At 42.3% G+C, this 25,201-nt stretch overlaps 1 protein-coding gene across 3 annotated transcripts in view; it reads right to left on the bottom strand.

Annotated features, from left to right (window-relative positions):
• The window catches only part of TBC1D4 (TBC1 domain family member 4), a 215,609-nt gene that overhangs the window by 82,656 nt on the left and 107,752 nt on the right, over positions 1-25,201 (bottom strand). For all 3 annotated transcript variants that reach the window (XM_062194085.1, XM_062194083.1, XM_062194084.1), the window contains exons 2-4: positions 7,169-7,747; positions 4,418-4,507; positions 602-706 (exon numbers count right to left, since the gene is read on the bottom strand). In XM_062194085.1, the coding sequence (XP_062050069.1) occupies positions 602-706; positions 4,418-4,507; positions 7,169-7,747 (774 nt within the window). The remainder of the gene's footprint in view (positions 1-601; positions 707-4,417; positions 4,508-7,168; positions 7,748-25,201) is intronic.

Genomic DNA, 25,201 nt, shown 5'->3' with positions numbered 1-25,201 from the left:
GTAAACTCTTGAAGAACGGGGATGGCTATATCTGAAGATTATGTTAAACTGGTTAAAAAGAGAGATAGCACATGTGAGACAGTAAGAAAACACTTGGAGGGGGGAAAAAATCAATATTTCTTTGTCACTCAGGTGTATTTCCAAGCCTGCCTTAAGTATCTTCACTCACACACCAAAATTCCCATAGTACATGAGAGTAAAATTGACTTTTAAATTTCAAGGAAAGAAAATGAAAGTTCAAAGAAGACCGCAGAGAACACAGCCTTTAAAAATGAAGACAGAGGCTAATGAAACAAAAATGGTTCTCTGCTGTGTTGTTGTAAGCATTCTTGACTGTGAGATGTTACAGTAATTAAGAAACTAGGAAGTCAACAGTCTCCCTTCTCTTCTTATTTGAGCACTGGGAAAGTAACAGCTTTTCTCATGTTAATCTTCTCTTCCCTTCTAAAAATATTCATGGTAATATGACCGGGCTTGTTAAACCCTAGAAAGCATCCAGGGTTCACCATGACCATGACAATTTGTGTTTCTCCACCATGCGTACTGCTTGGAAGGGCAAAGGCTTCACCTGGAGCCACATGGACAGCATTAGTTCACTCACCAGAGACTCGCTGGCACACTGGAACACGTAACAGATATACTGGCTCAGCCCCGGCTCTGCAGACTCCCGGCAGATAAAGCCAAAGTGATCGACGTGCTTTATACCCTAGATGGGAGGAAGAGGTACAATATGGGTTTATGGGAATCTGTCCTTTAAACAACAGCACAGAAACCAACACTAGTTCTACGCTTTCTCAGTTCCATGAACCCACCCTGTGATATCACAGCAAACTTCCACAATGGCCTGATGATATGTAAAATGAAAGCAAAGATTGTTTTGTTTCTGATGACTCAGGTCCTCAGGAGGAAAAACAGGGATGGCAAGATCCCCTGCACCTTGAAATAAAACCACTACTCCCTGTTGGCAAGGAATGGAGTTTTCAATTTACTGTCTTCTTGGTCGGATGATTAATCATAAACCCTATTCTTCTTTATGTGAGGGCTAAGAATCTAAGAAAAACGACAACTGACAACACCAGAATTAAATGGCATACAATCCCTTCAAGTATGTATGGAAACACCAGAATATTTGTCTATTTTTAGACAGTCACATTGGTAAAAACTGATGTATGTTGAAGAAGTTACTGCAGGTGCCAGTCTACATTCACAATTCATTGTGCTTCCCAGGCTAGATAAACTCAGCCCTACTTAACAGAAAAATTAGTCTCATCAGTTTGAATACATACATATCAATAAGGAGTTGGCACTTTACTACTTTAATAGCAACATCTTATTATTTGAAAAGCCAGGTAGGCAAAAATTCTACAGCAGTCCCTGAAATCCCCTAAATCCAAGTGAGAAGAAAATAGGCTTTGGAGTCACAGGCATTTGTGCTTAAATCTTGGTCCAACTGATTTACTAATTATGAGCTATCTTGCTGGTGTTATCTCTGAGGCTCCATTCCTCATTCTAAAATAGTGGTAACAGCATCCATGGTCAGAAATATTTTAGATTAAACCTAAGAAATACCTGTAATAGTTCCTGGAATGTTTGATAAGTGGTAACCATTATCCTTGTGATAACAAGCTCAATCTATCCAACAGATATAGAAAAAGGAAATCAACTATGCAAAAAGAGAAAGAGAGGAGTAAAGTTGCAATTCACAAGGTGAAAGTAAGCTCGATCTGGCACAACTCTTTAGGGATTAAGAAACATCTTTTACCAGCTTAGAACTAAATGGGTAATAGGGTGATTACTGATGCCATAAACAAGAGTGTCAATTGTTAAGTCAACAACAGGAGTCACTGTGCACTTACTCCTCATGCAGGATCTCTGTCCTTAATGTGCTGTACATTGTGATTTAATGCTATAACTAGTACTCAAACAGTATTTTTCACTTTGTGTTTCTATGTGGGTGCAAACTGTTGAAATCTTTACTTAATATATACTAAACTGATCTTCTTTATATAAAGAGAATTGAAAATGAATCTTGATGTGAACAGAAGGGGAGAGGGAGCAGGAAAGGGGAGGGTTGCGGATGGGAGGGAAGTTATGTGGGTGGGGGGGGAAGCCATTGTAATCCATAAGCTGTACTTTGGAAATTTCATTAAATACAAGTTAAAAAAAAAAAAAAGAACTAAATGGGTAAAATTCACAGGCCCTCATTAGCTTAGAGAGTCTGCCGGCCAAGGCAAAGTTACCAGTAAAGCAAACCACTCCTGTATTCCTCATGCTTGCTGGGAAAACAGCCCTACAGATTTTGAAGATAATAACTTTTGTAGGTGTGCAGAGTTAAAAAAGCAGGCCTGTTTCTGAATCCAGCCACACACTACCAGCTCATTTCTGTGGACAGTGCCATTCAGAAAAGAGCACATGGCTCCCAGGCCATCACACAGAAGAAAGGCCTTTTCAGAAGTTTCTCTTTCTGAATCAGAATAGATAATAAAAGCCTGCCTTAGAAAAATAAAAAGGAAAACCAATTCACATGTGAACTTCGAGTTTTACATATTTGGCTTGGCTGCTCTTTTTCTCTCTACCTTTTTCTTTTCTTTTTCTCTTGTGACTGCTCAAAGAGCATTACTAGTTTCCTCACTAGGAAGCTGCAGGAGGAAGCACAGCTTTCGAGAAAGCCTCTTGGTGCCCTGGGGGAGCAGGAACTACCCTGGGTTTCTATGGCAGTTTTTCCTCAAGAGTTGGAGAAACAATCATTCAACATTTACTGGGCAACTAAAGGTTAAGCTCTAACTTAGTGCACCCCCAGAGACTAAGACACCTGCCCTCAGAGGCTTATGATGCTGCAGGAACCCCCAGAAAACAGATAATTAAAACAATGCTTACTAAATCTTTTCCCATTAAAGTGAATAATTTTGTGCAAAACTTCTGTATCCCTTTAAATAGAAATTAGGAAATTCTCAATACATATATTTTGCCTATACTCAAACGCTGGCACTCTTAAAGTTACTAGAGCAGAAAAAGTTTTATCTATGCAACATAATTGCAAATCTCTGTTTAAGAGAAAATACATGAAAACAAAATATTAGAAGTGAAAACTACTACCTGACATGGAGACAAATGATTAACAAGCTGTACAAAAACTCTTTTGTCATATTCAAAGGGAAAAATGTCTGAATATCATACCTATAGCAAAGCTAACCTCAAAAATCCAAAAACAAGAAAGGAAGAAAATCAAATAGGCAGTTAGGATTTTCCAATATTAAAATACAGGTAGGGGCCGGCGCCGTGGCTCACTAGGCTAATCCTCCACCTTGCGGCGCCGGCACACCGGGTTCTAGTCCCGGTCGGGGCACTGATCCTGTCCCGGTTGCACCTCTTCCAGGCCAGCTCTCTGCTGTGGCCAGGGAGTGCAGTGGAGGATGGCCCAAGTGCTTGGGCCCTGCACCCCATGGGAGACCAGGAGAAGCACCTGGCTCCTGCCATCGGATCAGCGCGGTGCGCCAGTCGCAGCGCGCTGGCCGCGACGGCCATTGGAGGGTGAACCAACGGCAAAGGAAGACCTTTCTCTCTGTCTCTCTCTCACTGTCCACTCTGCCTGTCAAAAAAAAAAAAATACAGGTAGGGACCTGGCATGCTGCAGCTCCTAGCAGGTCACTAAGTCATTGGACTAGAAACTGGGCTCTCTGTTCCAGGGTCCTCCTCACTGGTGTCTTCACATTTTCAGCCTTTCCACATTGAGTTTCAGGTGCACCTCCATCCTCCTGACCTCAAAAATTCTTTCTACTTTTATCAAAAGTTTAGTAGCTCTAACCCTTGAATAGATGTTCTAAATTACTAGCATATTTAGGATACGAATTCATGCCTAATATTACAATCTTGTACACCTCTGGCTATACCAATTATTTTTAGAAATATCTAAATATATATATTTCAAATTAAAAGACCAAAAACATTAAAGTATTTTTCAAAATTTACATAACTATCAACTGAAAACACTAGTTCTCCTTTAACTTCCTACTAATAGCAAATGTGACTCAGTAACACCCATAAGTCCCCCAGCCCAAGATTCTAAGAACATTAACTCTGAAAGTATTTCCAAAAGAACTCAACACACAAAAATCCACTCAATGGAGGAGACTTGATGAAGTGATGATATACCAAAGAGAGAAAGCTGACTGAAATGAGAACAAACTCATATGGCAGATACTGAGAGACTTCAACAGGATTTTGTTAACTGGCATAGACATTAAAAACATGAGCACTTGGATTAAAACTAGTTCTTTTAAAAAGTAAAACAAAATAAAACAAAACAAAAAAAAACACACACATGAAAATGTGAGTGGTTTAAGTCTAGTTATTTCATGGTTAATCATGGAACAAGATTTAATTGATTCCTTCAAATACTATAATATCTCATACGTACCTGAGAACAAGAGGAGATATCTTTAAAATTCTTTTCTAGAACAACTGATTTAGTGTCTGGACTGATAAGGTTAATCTCAAATCGTCCAACCTTAAAAAAAAAGCATCCCAATTAATTTCAATTTACAAGGACCCAACATGCACCCTATGACTAAATAGTTTATTAATAATTTAGATTTAAATACAACATATCAGATACACCTATTTCATACTCTCTCCAGCATCTACTCAACCAATACTTTAACCCAAAACTTTAGTCACCTTATAACATTTCTTCTCTTTATCAAAAAATAACGGTAACTAAATTGTTCTTAAATAAGATACAAAAAATAATCTTTTCAGAGTAGAAATGATTGTCTTCAAAAGCTATGTAACCTTTACTTACTTCTTGATTTCTAAAGATATCAATTATTTATATCCATACTTTTTCCCAAATGGTCTACAAAATGGTATATAAAATTGTGCTGATGAGATTTTTTTAAAGAAATAAACAACCGTTCAAAAAAATTAATGGCAAGGACTGAGATTAGATTAAAAAAAAAAATCTGACGGCACAGAGAGGAGGAGAAAATTCAGTTAATGTATCACCAAAGAAAGACTAGAGACTCTTTGATTACAAGCCTAGAGCTAACAAAAACAAAACATGAATTCTAGTAAAACGAACATTACACACTGGGACTGTTTGTCAAGGTATGCTGCAGAATTTCCTTCTCAGGACTTCTTTAAAATGGGGTAAATAGCCACTTTTTTTTTTTTTAATTTCAAAATAACTCAAATATTGTAAGCTGAGGATACCCTCTACAGGGCATTGTTACAAAGTTCTTTTCAGTGGGACTTGACGTTCTATGTATGCTGTGCAACACTCAAAAATTATTTTAAAAATTAAGAATTATCAGGGGCCAGTGCTGTGGTGTAGTGGGTAAATGCCCTGGCCTGAAGTGCCAGCATCCCATATGGGTGCAGGTTCGAGACCCGGCTGCTTCATTTCTGATCCAGCTCTCTGCTATGGCCTGGGAAAAGCAGTAGAAGATGGCCCAAATCCTTGGGCCCCTGCACCTACATGGGAGACCCAGAAGAAGCTCCTGGCTCCTGGCTTCGGATCAGCGCAGCTCCGGCCATTGTGGCCAACTGGGGAGTAAACCATCAGATGGAAGACCTCTCTCTCTCTCTGCCTCTCCTCTCTCTGTGTAACTCTGACTTTCAAATAAATAAATAAATCTTTTAAAAAATTATGTTACAACAATAACATACATCGCACCAAAATTTTTTAAAGATTAATTTATTTATTTGAAAAGCAGAATTACAGAGAGGCAGAGGAAGAGACGGGGGGGGGGGAGATAGAGAGATAGGTCTTCCATCTGCTAGTTTACTCCCCAAATTGCTGCAACAGCTGGAGCTGAGCCGATCCGAAGCCAGGAGCTTCTTTCAGGTCTCCCATGTGGGTACAGAGGCACAAGGACTTGGGCCATTCTCTGCTACTTTCTCAGGCATATTAGCAGGGAGCTGGATTGGAAGTGGAGCAGCCAGGACTTGAACCAGCAACCCATATGGGATGTTGGTACTGCAGGCAGCAGCTTTACCCACTACGCCACAGTGCCTGCCCTGCATCAAAGTGTTTTAACAGCCATTCCAGTAAATTATCAGGCCAATGGAATTTCTTTAAGCTTCCCTGTTGTGTGACAGAGTGACTTGTTGTGCTCTCATCTGAAAATATACCTGTGAATCTCTAGACTTTTGTTTCTCTTTCTAAAAAAGTCTTCTCTTTTTTCATGCCAAATCACACATCATTCAATCTGCAAAAAGTCTGGCTCTCTGGAATTTTTTTAAAGTACTTATTGAATTTGAAAATCAGCAGACGAAAGAGTTACCTGTACCCCCATGTTCATTGCAGGTCAATTCACAACAGCTAAGATATGGAATCAACCTTGACGTCCATCAAGTGATGACTAGATAAAGAAATTATGGTATATACACATTTTGGAATACTATTCAGCAGTTAAAAAAAAAGATGAAATCCTGTCTTTTGCAACATAATCGATGCAACTGTAAACCATTAAACTCAGTGAAATAAGCCAGTTCCAAAAAGACAGACACCAGATGTTTTCCCTAATCAACGGCAACTAACAGCGTATCTAAAATGTAATGTATTGGTGTGAAATTGGCATTTCCAGACTCATGATTGTATACAGCCCTTGTCTGTACTGTTGAGGAACAGTGTATTTTTCTTCATATTATTTTTTGAACTCTTTACTTAGTGTACCGTTAATCTTAAGAGTATAAAGTAAACTGAAAATAGATCTTTGTAAAAATTAAGACAGGGAATACGAGAGGGAAGAGAAAGGATGGGAGCTTGGGCAGGAGCCAGGGTAGGATGGGAAGTATCATTATATTCCTAAATCTGTATATAGGAAATGCATGAAATTTGTATATTTTAAATAAAATTTAAATAATAATAATAAAGTGTTTATTGATGACAATTAACCAAAACCCAATGCTGGTGATAGGAATCAAGAGGTATCCATACATCGCCGGCTTTCCAGCCATGCCCCTTTAATTGCTTCTTTCTCCTCCTTCTGCCCCGCCCCCTTATTGCTTAAGATCCACATCCCCTGTCTGCCCCTCGCCCCTTTCCTACTCTCCATTGCCCTCTCTCCATCTGACCACAGCACAGCGGGATGACAGGTGTTGTGTCCTGGCCCAGAGGCTGCCCAGCTCGTTATGACTTGGACCCCGTTGGCCCTGCCGCCTGTACCTGGAACAGCATCGTTCTGTTCTTCTGGGAATCCGAGGGTTGCACATGGCTGGGCGCGCTCGCATGTCTCCGGCGAGGCTGTGCTATTTGGCCGCTCTCGTGAACTTTCTTCTGCAGGACTCCGGTGACACTGCTACACCGAGACCGGAACTCTTGCTGTTCGTCGAAGGTTGAATCTTCCAAAATCCGCTCAGGGAAGCAAAGCCTAGAGGTGGGTGGCGCAGGCTGGCTGGGTGCGGCGGGGAGCCCGGGATGGGTGTCGGCGTTGCCCTCGGCCTCGGTCTCCTCTTGCAAGGTGTCTCGGGGGGCCCCTGGCACCTCGGCCTCCGGGGTCACCAAGTCCTCGCTGGGGTCCGCCTGAAGCCTCAGGCGCTGCTGTTCGTGCAGGCTGAACTTTTCGATGCAGTCGTCAATGAGACTGGACGGCGCCTTCTTGTGGCTCACGGTCACCTTCCCACAGTATAAGACCTCGAACTTCTGCGAGTTGTAAAAGGCGTCCTCCGTGTCCTTGCTGGGTTTGGCATCCTCCTTCATGGCAGCTTTGGATAACTGCCTGATGCTGCTGATAACATCCGGGACCTGGAAGAAAGGTCAGAACCCTCATTTTAGTGGAATCGTTTTGAGATAATTTATGTTTACCTAGACCTGGTATCATCACATGGTATAAATTTTCATCCTAATTGATAGAATAAAAAAGAAATGGGCCCTATACAAATGCATACTAGCTAACAAAAAGTCAGCTAAAATTAATTGAAATGGAAGTTAAATAGCAGTATCATACTTGACCATTCTGTGAAACAAAACCATGAGAGTGAACAGACCACTGCCAACTTTAATAAATTATATCTTTTGATTGCTTTTAAAAGTGTTCATAGGTTGGCCAGCGCTGCAGCTCACTAGGCTAATCCTCCTCCTTGCGGCGCCGGCACATCAGGTTCTAGTCCCGGTCAGGGTGCTGGATTCTGTCCTGGTTGCCCCTCTTCCAGGCCAGCTCTCTGCTGTGGCCAGGGAAGGCAGTGGAGGATGGCCCAAGTGCTTGGGCCCTGCACCCCATGGGAGACCAGGAGAAGCACCTGGCTCCTGCCATCGGATTCAGCGTGGTGCACCGGCCGCAGCGTGCCAGCCGTGGCGGCCATTGGAGGGTGAACCAACGGCAAAGGAAGACCTTTCTCTCTGTCTCTCTCACTCACTGTCCACTCTGCCTGTCAAAAAAAAAAAAAAAAAAGAAGTGTTCATAGGGCCAGCATTGTGGCCTGGCAGGTAAAGCCACCACCTGTGATGCCAGCATCCCATATGGGTGCTGGTTTGTGCCTGGCTGCTCCACTTCTGATCCAGTTCTCTGCTAATGGCCTGGGAAGGGTGGCGGGAGATGACCCAAGTGTTTGGGACCCAGATGAAGCTCCTGGCTCCTAGTTCCAGCCTGGCTCAGTGCTGGGAGGTAGGGTCATTTGGGGAGTGAAATAGAGAATGGAAGATCTATCTCTCTATCTCTCTGTCTTGCCGCTATCTCTGTAGTTTTTTCAAAATTAATAAACAAATCCTTAAATAAATAAAATGTTCATAAGCTTCAGCTCAAAGAAACCAAAGTCCCAACAATGAGGATAATATAAACTTTCTGGTGAAGAAATGAAAACCCAGACATGGCCATCAGCCTTAGCCATCAGGGAAAATGTGAACTGAAATTGCCATATGCCCACGCTTACAAGGATGACTAACAACAAGAAAGACCAAGTGTGGCAAAGATGCAGAGCCATGGGAACTCTCATGCACCACACGCAGAAGTGCAAAGTGACACAACCCCTTTAGAAAACTGGAATTTTCTTAGGAGTTACACACTGACCTACTCATAACCCAGCCATTTCAGAAACCTAGAGATTTACCTTAAGAAGTGGAAAAACATGTCCATAGTAAGTCTTGTACAAAAATGTAAAACACAGAACAGTTTAGGTCATCATCCCCCAAAGTAGACACAACCCAAATGTCCATCAACAAGTGAATAAACAAAATGAGATACATTCATACAACGGAATATTTATTCTCTATCATCTATCACCTAGTTTACTACAGTAGCCTTATAGGCCACATATTGATTGCTTGGAGCTAAAGATACCTGAGAAACAACAGATTCCAGAAGAGTACTTTGACTTTTCTTTTTCTTCTTGAATGAAAAGTAAACTTCCAACAGAAAGTTATCCTCTATGTGTATCACCAGTCATGGGAGTCAAGGCGAAAGGAAACCTACCTCTGAACTAACCTATCCCCTTGGTCATTTTTCAACATTAATGGCCCTAGCCCAAACTCCTTTCTCTTGTCACATTTTCCTACTTACTCCTTTGTCTTGTCATGTTTCCACATTACTACACTTTGTCCAGCCTCACATGTAAGTTTACAACCCTAACTGCTTTTTGGGTTTCATTCTTCTCATGAAAGTTTCCAAGTGTAAGTGAAAATTGCTCATAAAAATTGTGTACTTTGAGGTTGCTTCCTATTCAGCAATGTATGTCTTTAAATCTTCTAACACCAGTTCTGAAATGAGAATTTCTCCACTTCTGTGTAATTTTGGGGGATCTACTTCTACAGCATGCATAGTTGTAAAAGTCACAAGAATTCCAGTGTGCCATTCTGAGTATTTCCTATGAAAAGTCACGACCACATGCTATAGTTACAATGACTCACACTGAACAACGTCTCAGGGATGAAGTCAGCTGTGCCAATATGTGCCTAGTACCCTTAGCCTTCTGTCATTTTCTTCTTGCCTTCATATGTGATTTACTCAACCTGACAGAGGCCAAAGCTATGGAGGGTGGACTCACATTCAGTCCTGCAAAAATAAAAAAAATCAATTCTAGTGGGTTGTGCAAAGCCCTAGGAGAATGATCTTTCTTCTCTCTTGCTGTATTCCACTAAATACTTTTCATCTGATTTTTATTCCAAGAACTCCTTATTTCCAAAAATATCTCTGGAGAGTGCAGAAACAAATATTTTTGTAGGATTTGAACAAAAAAATCTGTAAATTTCTTATCCTGTTACAAATATTTAAATGATTTCAGTACAGCCCTAATTTTATTCTGCATGGGAGATTGCAAATAAAGTCAGTTCAACTTTAGTTGTGTCAAGTCCTCTGTTTTATTGATTTGCCCATTTTTCTTCACTGTCATATTGAGAACTCTTAAGGAAAAACAGATTAGTGGTTGAATTTCTCTAATCCCTGTGACCACAGATAAAGGCTCAACACTTAAGTGTAATTCAGTAAATGACCCAATTTATGTAAGTAAAGCTTGTTATCTTGATTTCTGACCCAAGTGGGTAATTTAATCTCCCAATAATTTTAAGTGTTAACTTTACACCATGTAACAGATTCTAGTTCCCTTAGGTTCAGGTTATGACTAGCTACGACTTTAGATGACCTGGGCTACACACCTGTAATATTTGGCTTTGTTCTGGCTTACCTTACATGAAAGATACAAGATACATAGCTTAGCATTGCACACTCAGCCCGCTCTGGAAGGGACAGATAATATAAGGACTGTAAAATATCCATAGTGGGAAATGAGTTATCAGAGAATCATGAAAACCTCTCACAGAAGCACTTGTGTAGGGGACCTGTCAGAAGCAATGCAAGAGAAATTTTTAAAAAAAATTTTTTTTTTTGACAGGCAGAGTGGATAGTGAGAGAGAGACAGAGAGAAAGGTCTTCCTTTTTGCCGTTGGTTCACCCTCCAATGGCCGCCGCGGTAGGCGCGCTGTGGCCGGCGCACCGCGCTGGTCCGATGGCAGGAGCCAGGTGCTTCTCTTGGTCTCCCATGGGGTGCAGGGCCCAAGAACTTGGGCCATCCTCCACTGCACTCCCAGGCCATAGTAGAGATCTGGCCTGGAAGAGGGGCAACCAGGACAGAATCCGGCGCCCCGACAGGGACTAGAACCCGGTGTGCCGGCGCCACAAAGCAGAGGATAAGCCTGTTAAGCCATGGCGCCGTCCGAGAAATAAAATATCTATCTAGTACTTGCGAGAAATAAAATTTCTATCTAGTACTTGCACATACAAAATTTTGAAATATTAGCATCCACCTGTGGCACAGGGTTAACTGATATACATTATCTGTATATTTACAAATTTTTTTATTAAACTTTTATTTAATGAATATAAATTTCCAAAGTACAGCTTATGGGTTACAATGGCTTCCCCCTCCCAAAACTTCCCTCCCACCCACAACCCTCCCATTTCCCGCTCCCTTTCCCCTTCCAATCACATCATGATTCATTTTCTATTCTCTTTATATACAGAAGATCAGTTTAGTATATATTAGGTAACGATTTCAACAGTTTGCCCCCATATAGCAACACAAAGTGAAAAAAAAATACTGTTGGAGTACTAGTTATAGCATTAAATAAGAGTGTACAGCACATTAAAGGCAGAGATCCTACATATTATTTTTTTAAAAAAATTAATTAATTTTCTATGCCATTTCCAATTTAACACCAGGTTTTGTTTTTTTCATTTCCAATTATCTTTATATACAGAAGATCGATTCAGTATATAATTAGTAAAGATCTCATCAGTTTGTACCCACGCAGAAACACAAAATGTAAAAATACTGTTTCAGTACTAGTTATAGTATCACTGCACATTAGACAACACATTAAGGACAGATCCCACATGGGATGTAAGTACACAGTGACTTCTGTTGCTGACTTAACAATTTGACACTCCTGTTCATGGCGTCAGTAATCTCCCTAGGCTCTATTCATGAGTTGCCAGGGCTATGGAAGCCTTTAGAGTTCGCTGACTTTGATCTTATTCCGATAGGGTCATAGTCAAAGTGGAAGTTCTCTCCTCCCTTCGGAGAAGGGTACCTCCTTCTTTGATGGCCCCGTTCTTTCCACTGGGATCTCACTCTCAGAGATCTTTCATTTAGGTCTTCTTCTTTTTTTTTTTTTCTTTTCCATGGTATCTTGGCTTTCCATGCCTACAATACTCTCATTGGCTCTTCAGCCAGATGCAAATGCCTTAAGGGCTGATTCTGAGGCCAGAGTGCTGTTTAGGACATCTGCCATTCTATGAGTCTGCTGTGTATCCCACTTCCCATGTTGGATCTTTCTCTGCCTTTTTGATTCTATCAGTTAGTATTAGCAGACACTTGTCTTGTTTGTGTGATCCCTTTGATTCTTAGACCTATCAGAGCCATCGAATGTGAACTGAAATTGATCACTTGGACTAGTGAGATGGCATTGGTACATGCCACCTTGATGGGATTGTATTGGAATCCCCTGGCACATTTCTAACTCCATCATTTGGGGCAAGTCTGATTGTGCATGTCCCAAATTGTACATCTCCTCCCTCTCTTTTTCCACTCTTAAATTTAACAGGGATCACTTTTCAGTTAAAATTTAAACACCTAAGAATAATTGTGTGTTAATTACAGAGTTCAACCACTAGTACTAGAACAACAACAACAACAACAACAAATACTAAAAAGGATAAACTATCCTTTTTAGTATTTGTTGTTGTTGTTGTTGTTGTTCTAATACTTTATCTTTTTAGTATTTGTTATATTTACAAATATTATGAAATGATTTTGGACCCCTTTTGTATGTCTTGAATCTATTCAACGTCTCTTCGGCCCACACCACTTATCTGGGGAGCTTCTGAGTGAAATTTTGTTTCTTACTAGAGCTCTTCCATGTGGAAAGATAGCCTCTACTCTGAAAACATGGAGTCAATGTGGTCAGAAAACAGAAGCACGTAAGTAGCAGTGACTCTGATAAAAGTGCTCCAGAGGGAGACAGCTTTAGTAAATTCCAGCTAATGACTCAAGAGACCTGGCATTCTCCAACCCCATCCCCCTCCAAAATGGAAAGCCATGGTTCCTCACTCTTCCCAGTGCTCACCCACACTAGGAAGTGTCTGTGTCACCAGAATACCTCCAATGCAAGGGGGCATCTCATGCCACATACTGTAGTGACATATGCCCATTATTGATATTCTAGGTACAAATAATTCCACAGCTCAGCATCTGCCAATCACCCATAGCACCTGCTGGGGATTGACGGCCAATTCAGGGGCACAGTTTTTACCCTGGGGAACACTTATGCTTGTACACAAAGGGACACCACTGAAAAAGATTCTCCCCATCCAAAGACTAGGAGGTTTATATTCTATTCTCAGCTCTGCCAATAGTTTGTGCAGTTCCTTTGGGAAGAGATGTCCAATCTGTGCATCAGGATACAGTCTACTACAGATCAAGATGAAGGGGAACCACAGTCTATAAGGTTCCGTCTAGATCCAAATTCTGGGAGTTTATTTTAAGTTGAATGTCAACACAGGTACAAGATAATGTATTTCAGGAGAGGGAGAATCATCTTTATCATTTACCAGAAATAATGTAAATTGGTGAAGTTGTCCATAATTATTCATTTTCCTTGACACACAATAATCAACCCAGTAAACAATAAAACAAATGGGACTTTGCACAAGCATCCTATGATGTTCAGAAAATTCACAGTGCCACCTATAGCTGGTGTTTTGTCATTACACCTTCAGTGACCTCAGTAAAACAATTTAGATCCCTCACTCTATACACAACAGAATTGCCACTGCATTTTCCGTGATGTCTTGCTGTTGTCTGTCATTAACTAATTATCATAATCACTTACACACTACAAGAAATCGTTGGTATTTTAAAAATACCTGACTTCCAAGCACAACACATTCTACTACTATGCACTGCTGTTTGAAGGCTTACGCAAACACAGGAGAAAAATCTGGATAGAAGAGCACTAAGGAAAGGTACCTTCGATGAGAAAGCCAGTGGGAAGCACGAGTCGTCCTCGAAGAGCTCTCACCAAGCCAAGTGGATGCCGTCCGCCACGCTAACCCTGCACGGCACTCCAGAAGTTTTCTCCTTCTCTCTAAATAAGCCAGCAGCAATCACATTGCATTTGTTCAAGCGCGCGTTATCAGCAGGCAGCCAATTATAAAACTTCCCACAAGCAGCCGTTAGTACTTCCAGAGTTAAGTATTTCCTGACTCGGCCTGCAACCAGGAAATGCACAGCTTGCTCGAGATTCAGGAGCCAAAGTTCCAGTTTTCTTTAAAAAGAAACACAGCCATTTCGCAGAGAACTGTCCTTCTTGTGCTGTTTGAATAATCACGAGTGTCTAACACTTACTAATTAAGATTAGCCCCGAGCGCATTGGTCTTCCTCATAGGGTTCAACGATACACAGAAAAACTTCAGTAAACATTTAAAAACGGATTCAAATATGAACACAAGAATAATCTTCCTATTTAAACAAGAATAACGAGGTCCATTCTTTTATAATAATATGAACTATCTGACTTCTGATTAATCTTTGTTATAATAGTTTTAGTAGACAGGAAAATTTAAATAAGTGTAAAAAAATAAAAGTAGAGAAGAAACACGAAACTGAAAAAACTGCCTGATGAGAAGGAATAAGAATTCAGGACAATGTGGAAAAGAAACGGATCTGCTTTGGAAGTAACTTTGCCTCTGGGGAAGGTGAGAGTCCCTTTATAATCCTGCTTGGCTTAAGAAATGATTAACATTAGTTATAATCCTGCTTGGCTTAAGAAATGATTAACATTAGCTCATAGACAATTCGGGAAACATGGGGGAAATGTTGAGAGTCTCATGCCTTGAAAAAGGTTGGCATTTTAAGAAATGACTGACTTGGTCCCTTAATGTTATTTCTTTAAGATTTATTTATTTGAAAGTCAGGGTCACAGAGAGCGGGAGAACTGCTATCTGCTGATTTACTCCCTAACTGGCGGCAACAGCCAGGGGTGGGGCCAGGCCAAAGCCAGGAGCCAGCAGCTTCCTCCGGGACTCCCATGTGGGTGCAGGGGCCCAAGCACTCGGGCCATCTTCCACTGCTTTCCCAAGCACATTAGCAGAGAGCTGGATCAGAAGCAGAAGAGCCTGGACACTCTAACCGGTGCCCATATGGGACGCCAGCACTGCAGCCCCTATGTGGGCTCTCATGAGAGGTTCCCACGTTACGTTGGAGATTGCATTGAGCCCCTGGATTTGGCCTGGTCCAGCCCTGGGTTGTTGTAGGTCTTTGGAGAACGAAGCAATAGATGAGAGATCACTGATTCTCTTTCTCCTGTCTCTCTCTCTCTGTCTGTGTATCTCTCAAAGAAACAAAAAATTTAAAATTATAGCACTATAAAGCTAAAGGTGGCCCAGGACTCTCCTAAGTGATTAGTAGTCCCCACTATCTGCTTTTGCAGACGTGGAAACAAACTGTTCACTTCAAAAGTTAAACCAGCGAAGAGGAAAAGGATGAGATTACATGGGACTAGACTCTTGGAGGCCAAAGAAAGCAGAGCACAGTATCTCTGTGACTTAAACCAGAACCAGACAAGTAGCTTTGCTTTTGATCCTTGGGCTCTGAGCCAAGACAGTTTCCTCTCAGCTCAGGCTTTAGCTCTCAAATCTCCTCCGCCCTTTGCTCCAAACCCATTTATGGTCCAGCTCTTCTCTAACTGTCGCTTCCCGGGCAGCCTCTGCATGAACACAAACACCAGAGAGAGAAACTCCTTAAAACTCTCGGGAGAATCTCCCTGCTCATTCTGTCTTGCTGTTCATGCTGCCAAAATACATCTGTAGGGGACAGGCATTGCCTTTTCACTCTGTGACCATAACAAACTTCCAAAAGTGATCAGATATAAAAGCCACAGGAGTCACAGAAAGAAACCTGGAGAATTGCAGGAATTAAGGGAATGGATCTCCCCGGAGAAATGGCTCAGTGCAGTGCTAGAGGGATATGGAAAGGCAAAAAGACAGCAGAAAAAGCAGGCACCTTCAAACTCCCTCTCAAAAGCAAAGCTGTGATTTGCTTTGCTTTGATTTTATTTGAAAGGCAACAAGACAGAGGGAGGCAGAGACATACACAGAGAGAGATACTCCAGCCATTGGTTCACTCCCCAAATGCTTGCAAGAGCCAGGGTTGGGCCAGGCCAAAACCAGGAGACTGGAACTCCAACTGAGTGTTTCCCATGGGTGGCAGAGACTCAGGTACTTGAGCCATTATCTGCTGCCTCCTAGGGTCTACAACAGCAGGAAGCTGTGTTTTGGAAGCACAGGAAGCTGGGACTCAAACCAGGAATACCAATATGGGATGTGGGCATCCCAAGTGGCGGCTTAGCCACTGTGCCAAATGTCTGCCCCCGCCCCCCCCAATCACTATTTAACAAAGGCAGCAGCCCATCACCTGGCATGTTAGAAGTGTACTTAGCAGGCCGGCGCCGTGGCTCAACAGGCTAATCCTCCGCCTTGCGGCGCCGGCACACCGGGTTCTAGTCCCGGTCGGGGCACCGGATTCTGTCCCGGTTGCCCCTCTTGCAGGCCAGCTCTCTGCTGTGGCCAGGGAGTGCAGTGGAGGATGGCCCAAGTGTTTGGGCTCTGCACCCCAGGGGAGACCAGGATAAGCACCTGGCTCCTGCCATCCGAACAGCGCGGTGCGCCGGCCGCAGCGCGCTACCGCGGCGGCCATTGGAGGGTGAACCAACGGCAAAAGGAAGACCTTTCTCTCTGTCTCTCTCTCACTGTCCACTCTGCCTGTCAAAAAATAAAAAATTAAAAAAAAATTAAAAAAAAAAAAGAAGTGTACTTAGCATGCAGTTAGAGGGCCAGTGTACAGCCTCACTCCCATCCTTCCTATTGTCTACAAAGATGTTATCATACCCCTCTTGAGCTCAGTGTTTTCATCTGCAAAATGGAAAAATCACAATGCTTATTTCGAAAGTAGGCTGGGAAAGTAGAATTAAATGTGCAAATGTGCCTGACTCAGTGCTGGGACAGTGAAAGAACTCCACAGTGTTTACTTCATCTGAAAAAAGGATCCTGGCTGTGCTGTGTCAGGAGGGGAAAGAAGAGAGAAGCTATAGCTGAATAAAACTCCCTGCCATTGTGAAATTTAAGTGGGGGAGAGACAAATAATTAACAAGATGGGGAAAATATAAGGGTAAAGTTTTAGACAGTGAAAGGTTCCAAAGATAAAAATAATTCAGAGAAGAGGGACATTTGTAGGGGGAAAGTTGCCATTTGGGAGAAAAAAAAACTCCCTTGTGAGATAATATCTGAGAAAAACTGGAAGTCAACAAGGACATGAGCCCTGCGACTCTCTGAGGGAGGACATTCCATGCAGACAGAACATCAGACCCAGTGGCCTTGAAGCACAAACTGGCCTGACGTGTTCAGGGAACTGTGGGGAGACACTGGGGTTGGATGCAAGAGAGCAGCAGATGCAGGGCAAGGCCAGTGGCAGGAACACGGGAGTTGGGTGTCAGACACAGCAGGCCTTGCAAAACCTTTGGCTTATATTCTTGGGAAACAGAAAGCCACTGGGAGGGTGGTGAGTGGACATGAGATAGGCTCTAAGACATATTTTCAAAGGGTCCCTTTGGCTGCATTGTGGAGAATGGACAACTGCACCAAACAAGGTGAGCCCCCCTATGGCTCATATGGAAGTGATGGCAAGGAAGCTGGAGCCAGCTGCTGGATGTGGTTCCAATGTACAGACAATAGGATCTGTCGATGGAACTGAGGAGGGGTGGGGGGGAGGAGAAGAAGTCAGGATGACTTCACGGTGTGGGGCCAAAGGAATTAGAAAAATGGGTCTGCCAGCAAAGGAGGCTGAGACAGGAAGGTGGCTTACAGATCAGGAGCTTGGGACACACTAACCATGAGAAGCTTACCAACATCCAAAGGAAGGTGTTAGCAGGCAGCTGAATATATGTGTCTGGAGCTGTGGGGAGAGATCAAGGCTGAGATAGAAAATCGGAAGTTATCAGCATATAGATGGCACTTAAAGCCATGAGATGAGATGAGTTCATCAACAGAGCAAATACAGATAAAGACAGAGACAGAGCCAGGTTGAGATAATTATCTCCAGAGTCCAACCCCTGAGGCACTTAAAGCTTATAGTTTGGATGGATGTGGAAAAAGGAAAACTCGGAGGGAAACCAGGGGAAGACAGTATCCTGAAACCAAGTAAGAAATGCTTCCAAGAAGAGGGGAGTGATCAATGTGAAGTCATTTGACGAAATGTTGTTGTCGGGGCTGGGACTGAAAATCTTACTGGAGCAGGTTCAAAGGAGAATTTCAGGAATAAAATTCAAAACAACAGGAACTCTATTTGGGCAGGAGGAGCTGATGAAACCTCAAGATGTCTAAAATGATAGCTTCCAGCAGACATTATCCAGTAGTGAACGGGAAAGTGATGATCCAAACAAAGAGGGAAGAAATGGACTGCAGTAGGCGTTTGGGGGAGGGGTCACCATCTAGGGCCCCGCCCAAGGGAAGAGCTTTAACTGAGCTAGGGAAACTTCATGTAGAAGGGAGAGTGACATACAAACCCAAGGTGCAGGCAGATGTGTTGGAAGGAGTTTGTAGTTTGTAGAATTTTCCTCCGTAAAACAGGAAGTTTGCCAAGACAAGGATGGGGTAGAAGACCTAAGAGTGTTGAATATTCAGCATTAAACTTAGTTCAAGGCTGACTGTTGGATAACTATCAGGTCATGTCATCTTTAGAACCCTCAGAATACCCTATTGTGCCTTCATGATCCCAAAATAGGACCCCCAGATGGAAGCATTTGCATGTGAACCTAAGATTAAACCAGACATCCTAAGTAGCTTAGGTGAAACTCAGGAATCCATAGATTCACAAGAGAGGATATGTACCCTAAAATGAAACTATGTCAGCAAACTACGGTCTCTATCTAAGATGAGAGGGGGAGCTATCCTACACAAGCAATATTTACGTATGGAATAAGTTTTAGGGAAAGTGTGCGTGCCAAAAATTAAAAAAAACTATTCTATTTACAACATAAGGATGGCACATCTTCATTATAAAGTATGTGTCACTTGTGAAAAATAATTCTATATTTCTTTTCTTGTACATGGATATTTATACGCTCATTGACAAAAAGGTGAAATAAGCAAAAAAGTCATCAAAGCAAGAAGGCAAAACTTCTTGTAAACAAATAATCAAGAAGTTAATCTTCCACTTTCTAATTGTAAAAACAGAACAGGGACACCTAAGAACGCTCTCCCCTCTACCACCCCATCCCAATGTGATTTATTGAATTTTGCTAGAACTACAAAACTTGTAGTTTCCAATGCAGCGCATTCCTCTACCAAACATAAATCACTTTCAAAGTGAGATCATACTACTCTTTATTCCACGGAATGCTTTCTGTTCCTCAACGAAGTCTTATTATTTGATGTTCACTTAAAGTACACAGTTCCGTATCCTTGTAGTTACTCCAGTAAACACTAGAGGGAGATTCCCCACATTGAGCAAAAACAAAAATTCAAAAATTTCTTAAAACACTGAAAAAATGTCAAGGTTCATAGAACATTATTACTATCATTCCCATTTTAAGTTTAGAAAATTGACAACTGGATAGTAAATTAACTGGAATTGTAACTCAGTAGGTAAGTTTGGCAATAAGACTAATGAGTTAATAAATTTAGACTGAAAAATTACATTGTAGCTGAGTCAAACTTGATAACTTGATGACATTTAATGTGCTAGATATTTTCAAACAAGAAATACTGAATGTAATAAGAGAAATGTGCTCTGTTCCTTTATCACAATATAATGAAAGTATAAAGTCAGCTAAACAAAATGCTAAAAACAGGACACTTACTAAGTAGTTTTTACTTATGAAATGTCTGAACTCATGAGAAGAGAAACTTTTGAGCCAGGCTCAGTTGTGAAATGAAATGGGCCTTGGGAAAAGAGAAAAAGCAGTTAGGGCTAAGCCCAGAGGGACCCGGCCAGGGCCAGTTCTCCCTGAGATCAGGAGATAAACTGTAATATTATCAGGAAACAAAAACGCCACACATTTCTCAGAAACCTATTTCTGTCCTGGCCTGCCACATTACTTCAGATGTTTATACCACCACAACAGATTTTTCACATTGCAAATGAAAATAACACGACATTCCTGAACTTTTATTTAGACTTCAGTTACTTGTAAACATTATCATCAAGCACAGAGGGTGCCAAGTGTCTCCCCTCATCCAAGAAGAAAAAATCCTAACTGCATGCCACTCAAGGATTACACATTTGCCTCTCTCCAAAATTAGGCCAGCAGGGCACTAACAGGCAACCCAATGCCTAATCTCTGATCAGGACTTGTACTTTTCATGGGTAAAGGAAAAGCACTGGTCTCTACATAGAAACGATTCACAGTAGAACTCTGCACTGGCTCCAGCCCTCACAGTAGAATTAAACTCAATGGGACAACATGAGTCATAATGAAGCATTCCTGATACTGCTATTCCTAGTGGAATGAAAAATTAATACTCTAACATCTTGCAGCAAGACTGCCTTGCTGGCCCTCATTCCTTCTTTTTGGTTGGAATTATGCCGAATGTCACCTAGAAAACACGATGATCAGAAAAGACATTTTCTGAGCTGATAATTAATTGGCTGTCAAAAAGTATTCTTCTTTCTTCATTAAATATCGAAGCCCACTTCTGGTCCCCATTGTTTGTGTGATCCGGCAAAATGACATCAAGGGGAAGTACTGAACAATTTAGGTGACACAAGCAACACATCTTTGATTGCAGAAAACAATGAAAAGCTCAATACTTCAGGGTTCTAGAAAAAGATCATTTTCCTTCTATGCAGCTCACAAATGACTTGAATATGAATTTCTACAACCAATAAACCTCTGCCCTTGAAGTCACTGAAATATATCACCATTGCCTAAAAGCCATATAGAGGAGTGCCCTGTGTCATGACCAGTCTTTCCCAGTCATACCAGGCCCTATTCACTCTTTGTGCACATACCCAGTAGGCAGAAATCGCCAAACTCAATCAACAGAACTCAGTGCCCTGACAGCATTACTTTCAACTAACTGCTCTTTTGTAATTTGTTAAAACTTCACATAAACTTTGGTAACTCAGTACACTAAAGGCCCCCAACAATTCCCTAAAGAAGCTCTCATTTCAGAATTTTAAGTAGAATGTATGGCTCTGAAATGTTTTCAGGACATTACAGCTTCATTCTCTAATATCCAAACACCACGTTATTCTATATTGAAAAGATCAGGGCCGGCGCCGTGGCTCAACAGGCTAATCCTCCGCCTTGCGGCGCCGGCACACCGGGTTCTAGTCCCGGTCGGGGCACCGATCCTGTCCCGGTTGCCCCTCTTCCAGGCCAGCTCTCTGCTGTGGCCAGGGAGTGCAGTGGAGGATGGCCCAAGTGTTTGGGCTCTGCACCCCATGGGAGACCAGGATAAGCACCTGGCTCCTGCCATCGGAACAGCGCGGTGCGCCGGCCGCAGCGCGCTACCGCGGCGGCCATTGGAGGGTGAACCAACGGCAAAAGGAAGACCTTTCTCTCTGTCTCTCTCTCTCTCTCACTGTCCACTCTGCCTGTCAAAAATAAAAAAAATAAAAAAAAAATAAAAAAAAAAAAGAAAAGATCAGAGTAACGATTCAGCATCAAGATCAACGTGACCAAAGTTAAAAGAGATTAAGGAAATCCATTCAGTGGTTTCTATTAACTGGCCTGCAGGAGTGTGATAATGTGGCTAGAATTCATTTTCATCAACATTCCCAAAGGATCTATCTGAGCTGCAGTCTGTCCAAACTTTACAACTTCGAAGTCAGAAACCAGTCAAAGCAAAAGTAGCAGCCCTTACTGTTTTTACACAGGGGCTGCTTTCAAGAAAGACCAAGATGATTGTAACTGTAAATAATTTAGGAATGAATTATCAACTGAAATAGATAGTTTTTTTTTTTTTCTAAATAGCACCCAGGTTTATCTAGAACAAATGTTATAGTGAACTCTGCCAATCCTTGCACACTCCCCCAGTCCACTTTTCTGACCCCTCACAAAGGAGGCACAACTACCGGCCCAGACTCTGAGGCCTGTGCTGTGGCGCAGTGGGTAAAGCCATTGTCTATAGCACTGGCATCCCATGTGAGAGCCGGTTCGAGTCCCAGCTACTCCACTTCCAATCCAGCTCTTTGCTAATGTGCCTGGGAAAACAGCAGAAGATGGCCCAAGTGCTTGGGCCCCTGCACCCATGTGGGAGACCTGGAAGAAGCTCTTGGCTCCTGGCTTGGGACTGGCCCAGCTCTGGTTATTGTAGCCATTTAGAGAATCAATAAGTGGATGGAAGTCAGTCTCTCTCTCTCTCTCTCTCTCTCTCCTTTTCTCTCTGTAACTCTGACTTTCAAGGATATAAATAAATCTTTTAGTGGGGGGAGGGTGGCACAGAATCCAAGCTGACCTAGTAAAAGGCACAGAGGTAGGCATGGGACCCAAACCAGGTCAACCTGAGTTGCTCCCTAATATTCTTCCAAGAGAAGATGAGATACAGGCCAGCGCCGCGGCTCAATAGGCTAATCCTCCACCTGCGGCGCCGGCACACTGGGTTCTAGTCCCGGTCAGGGCGCCAGATTCTGTCCTGGTTGCCCCTTTCCCAGGCCAGCTCTCTGCTGTGGCCCGGGAGTGCAGTGGAGAATGGCCCAAGTGCTTGGGTCCTGCACCTCATGGGAGATCAGGAGAAGCACCTGGCTCCTGCCTTCAGATCAGCGTGGTGCGCCAGCTGCAGCGCGCCAGCTGTGGCAGCCATTGGAGGGTGAACCAATGGCAAAGGAAGACCTTTCTCTCTGTCTCTCACTGTCCACTCTGCCTGTCAAAAAAAAAAAAAAAAAAAAAAGAGAGAGAGAGAGAGAGATACAGCCATTTTCCACCTGGGGTCTCTCTGGTACCACAGGTAACCACAGACTTTTACTGGACAAAGCCAGTCGTGAAACCTAGAGGAAAAGTGAATTAGAACCAAGATATGGAGAGAAAGGATCCTGCAAGGTTAGAGTCCCTGGTTATAGACATCCTTGGGGGTAGACCTAATGAGCTCTTGTTCTTCAGTTCTAGGGGCTGCCCGTTTTATATGGATGGTGGTTTTCACCCTTGCCTCTAAGAATCCTAACTATCTCTGTGAGAATATGCATATCCTAACTATCTCTGTGAGAATATGAAGAGGGTACTTCATATTATTTATAACCTGTTCAACCTGTCACTGAGAGGGGATTCACTCGCCATAACTGAAATCCAAAACAGCAACTGTTACACAAAACAGAAGCTTCTTGCTCTGGCACATTAGAAGTTCAGTTAGGGGTGACAGTTGTTAGGGTATTCCACCATGCCGCTAAATATCGAAGCCTCACGTGGTTTCTCTTGTGTTTCTCTACCCTGGGGACCCTTGACGCAATGGTCCAAAATATGAAGAAGGAATGAATAAGTGCAAAAGAGAATAAGAGGTATTATCTCTCCCCCAACACACACTGGAGAGTCTCTTTCCTAAGGAAGCTGCCACACAACAAATCTATTTACACCCCACTGGCCTGAACTAGAGAAACTCCAGCAACAAGAGAAGCTTAGAAATGTAGTCCCAATGCCAGATGGCCACACACCTACTTTAAAATTCTGTTACTGACAAAGGAAGGGCAGGCTTCAGGGACAACTTCTACTGGTGTCATAATTATCAACGACATCTTAGAGAAAGGCCATCAGTCAGAACTCTTCAGCAAAGAAAAGCTGGAAACAGATATAAGTCGTAGTACTTAAATTATGTAATGATTCCAAAAAGTAAGGACTCAAGTTGAAGCTTGCAGAAATATGTTGTTAATAAAGACTAGACTAGGGCGTTTCGAAACTTTTCCTCAAAGAAAGTCATGAGACTGTTCCTTGCTACCCAAGGAAAACAAGATACCTCTGATAGTAATACCAGTAAAGCTACATCTATAGCTGTTACTGAAATTTGTAAATGTTTTTTCCAAGTAGAACCATGTTCATCTAACAATCTTTAAGTAAGCTATCATGCTTCCATAGAGACTGCAATAGGGCAACACCCCATGAACAACCATCTAAAACTTATTTCAACCCATGTATTATTCAGGTGCATTCTGAAGGCATTGAAAATAGTAATTATAATTAACATAACTTATATTTCTTAATTATGTTTCAGCTTGGGAAATATAGAACGCCAATCATTCCAACAAGTCAAATACAGGAAACAGCATTATGTTTTCTTTTTTAAGCAATTTATTTATTTGAAAGGCAAAGTGGCAGAGAGAGAGAGAGAGAAAGCAATCTTCCATCTGCTGGTTTATTCCCCAAATGACCACAACACCTGGGGCTGGACTAGACCAAAGCTAAGATCCAGGAACTCCATCCATGTCTCCAATGTTCCCAGGAGCATTAGCAGGGAGCTGAACAGTGAGGGCTCATACCAGCACTCTGATGTGGGATGCTGGTGTTCTAGATGGTGGCCTAAACCACTGCACCACAACACCGGCCACACCGCATCATGTTTTTAACTAGTATTTATCCCGTCACAAGGGACTTACTGAGCTGAGGTCTATAACTATTTAAACTATCTAAAGGGGCTGGCACTGTGGCGTAGTGGGTAAAGCCGCCGCCTGCAGTGATGGCATCCCATATGGGCACTGGTTCGAGTCCCACCTACTCCACTTCCAATCCAGCTCTCTGCTATGGTCTGGGAAAGTAGTAGAAGATGGTCCAAGTCCTTGGGCCCCTGCACCCACATGGTAGACCTGGAGGAAGCTCCTAGCTCCTGGCTTCACAACAGCACAACTCCAGCCATTGTGGCGAATTGGGGAGTGAACCAGTGGATGGAAGACCTCTCTCTCTCTCTCTCCACTTCTCTCTCTCTCTCTCACTCTCTCTGCCTCTCTCAGTCACTCTGTCTTTCAAATAAATAAAATAAAATTTTTTTTAAATGGCTCAGTTGCAACATTACATGATGTAAATAACACTGTACTGTCCCACAGGTCTACAACTGTATCCTCAAACACAAATGAGCACAAAGACAATCACTGACTCTCCTACCCAAGTATGATTTTGCTGATCAACTAAGACCAGTCAGAACTTGTAAAAATTTGAATTGCAAAAACATTTTAATGATAATCGATTTTTTAAAATTCTTATCCACTATTTTATTTATTTAAAAAGCATAGA

The sequence above is a fragment of the Lepus europaeus genome, chromosome 6, assembly GCF_033115175.1.
Source record: "Lepus europaeus isolate LE1 chromosome 6, mLepTim1.pri, whole genome shotgun sequence".
Classification (NCBI taxonomy): Eukaryota; Metazoa; Chordata; class Mammalia; order Lagomorpha; family Leporidae; genus Lepus; species Lepus europaeus.
The sequence above is the reverse complement of the archived record's forward strand: the minus strand, read 5'-3'. Positions and strand labels throughout refer to the sequence as shown.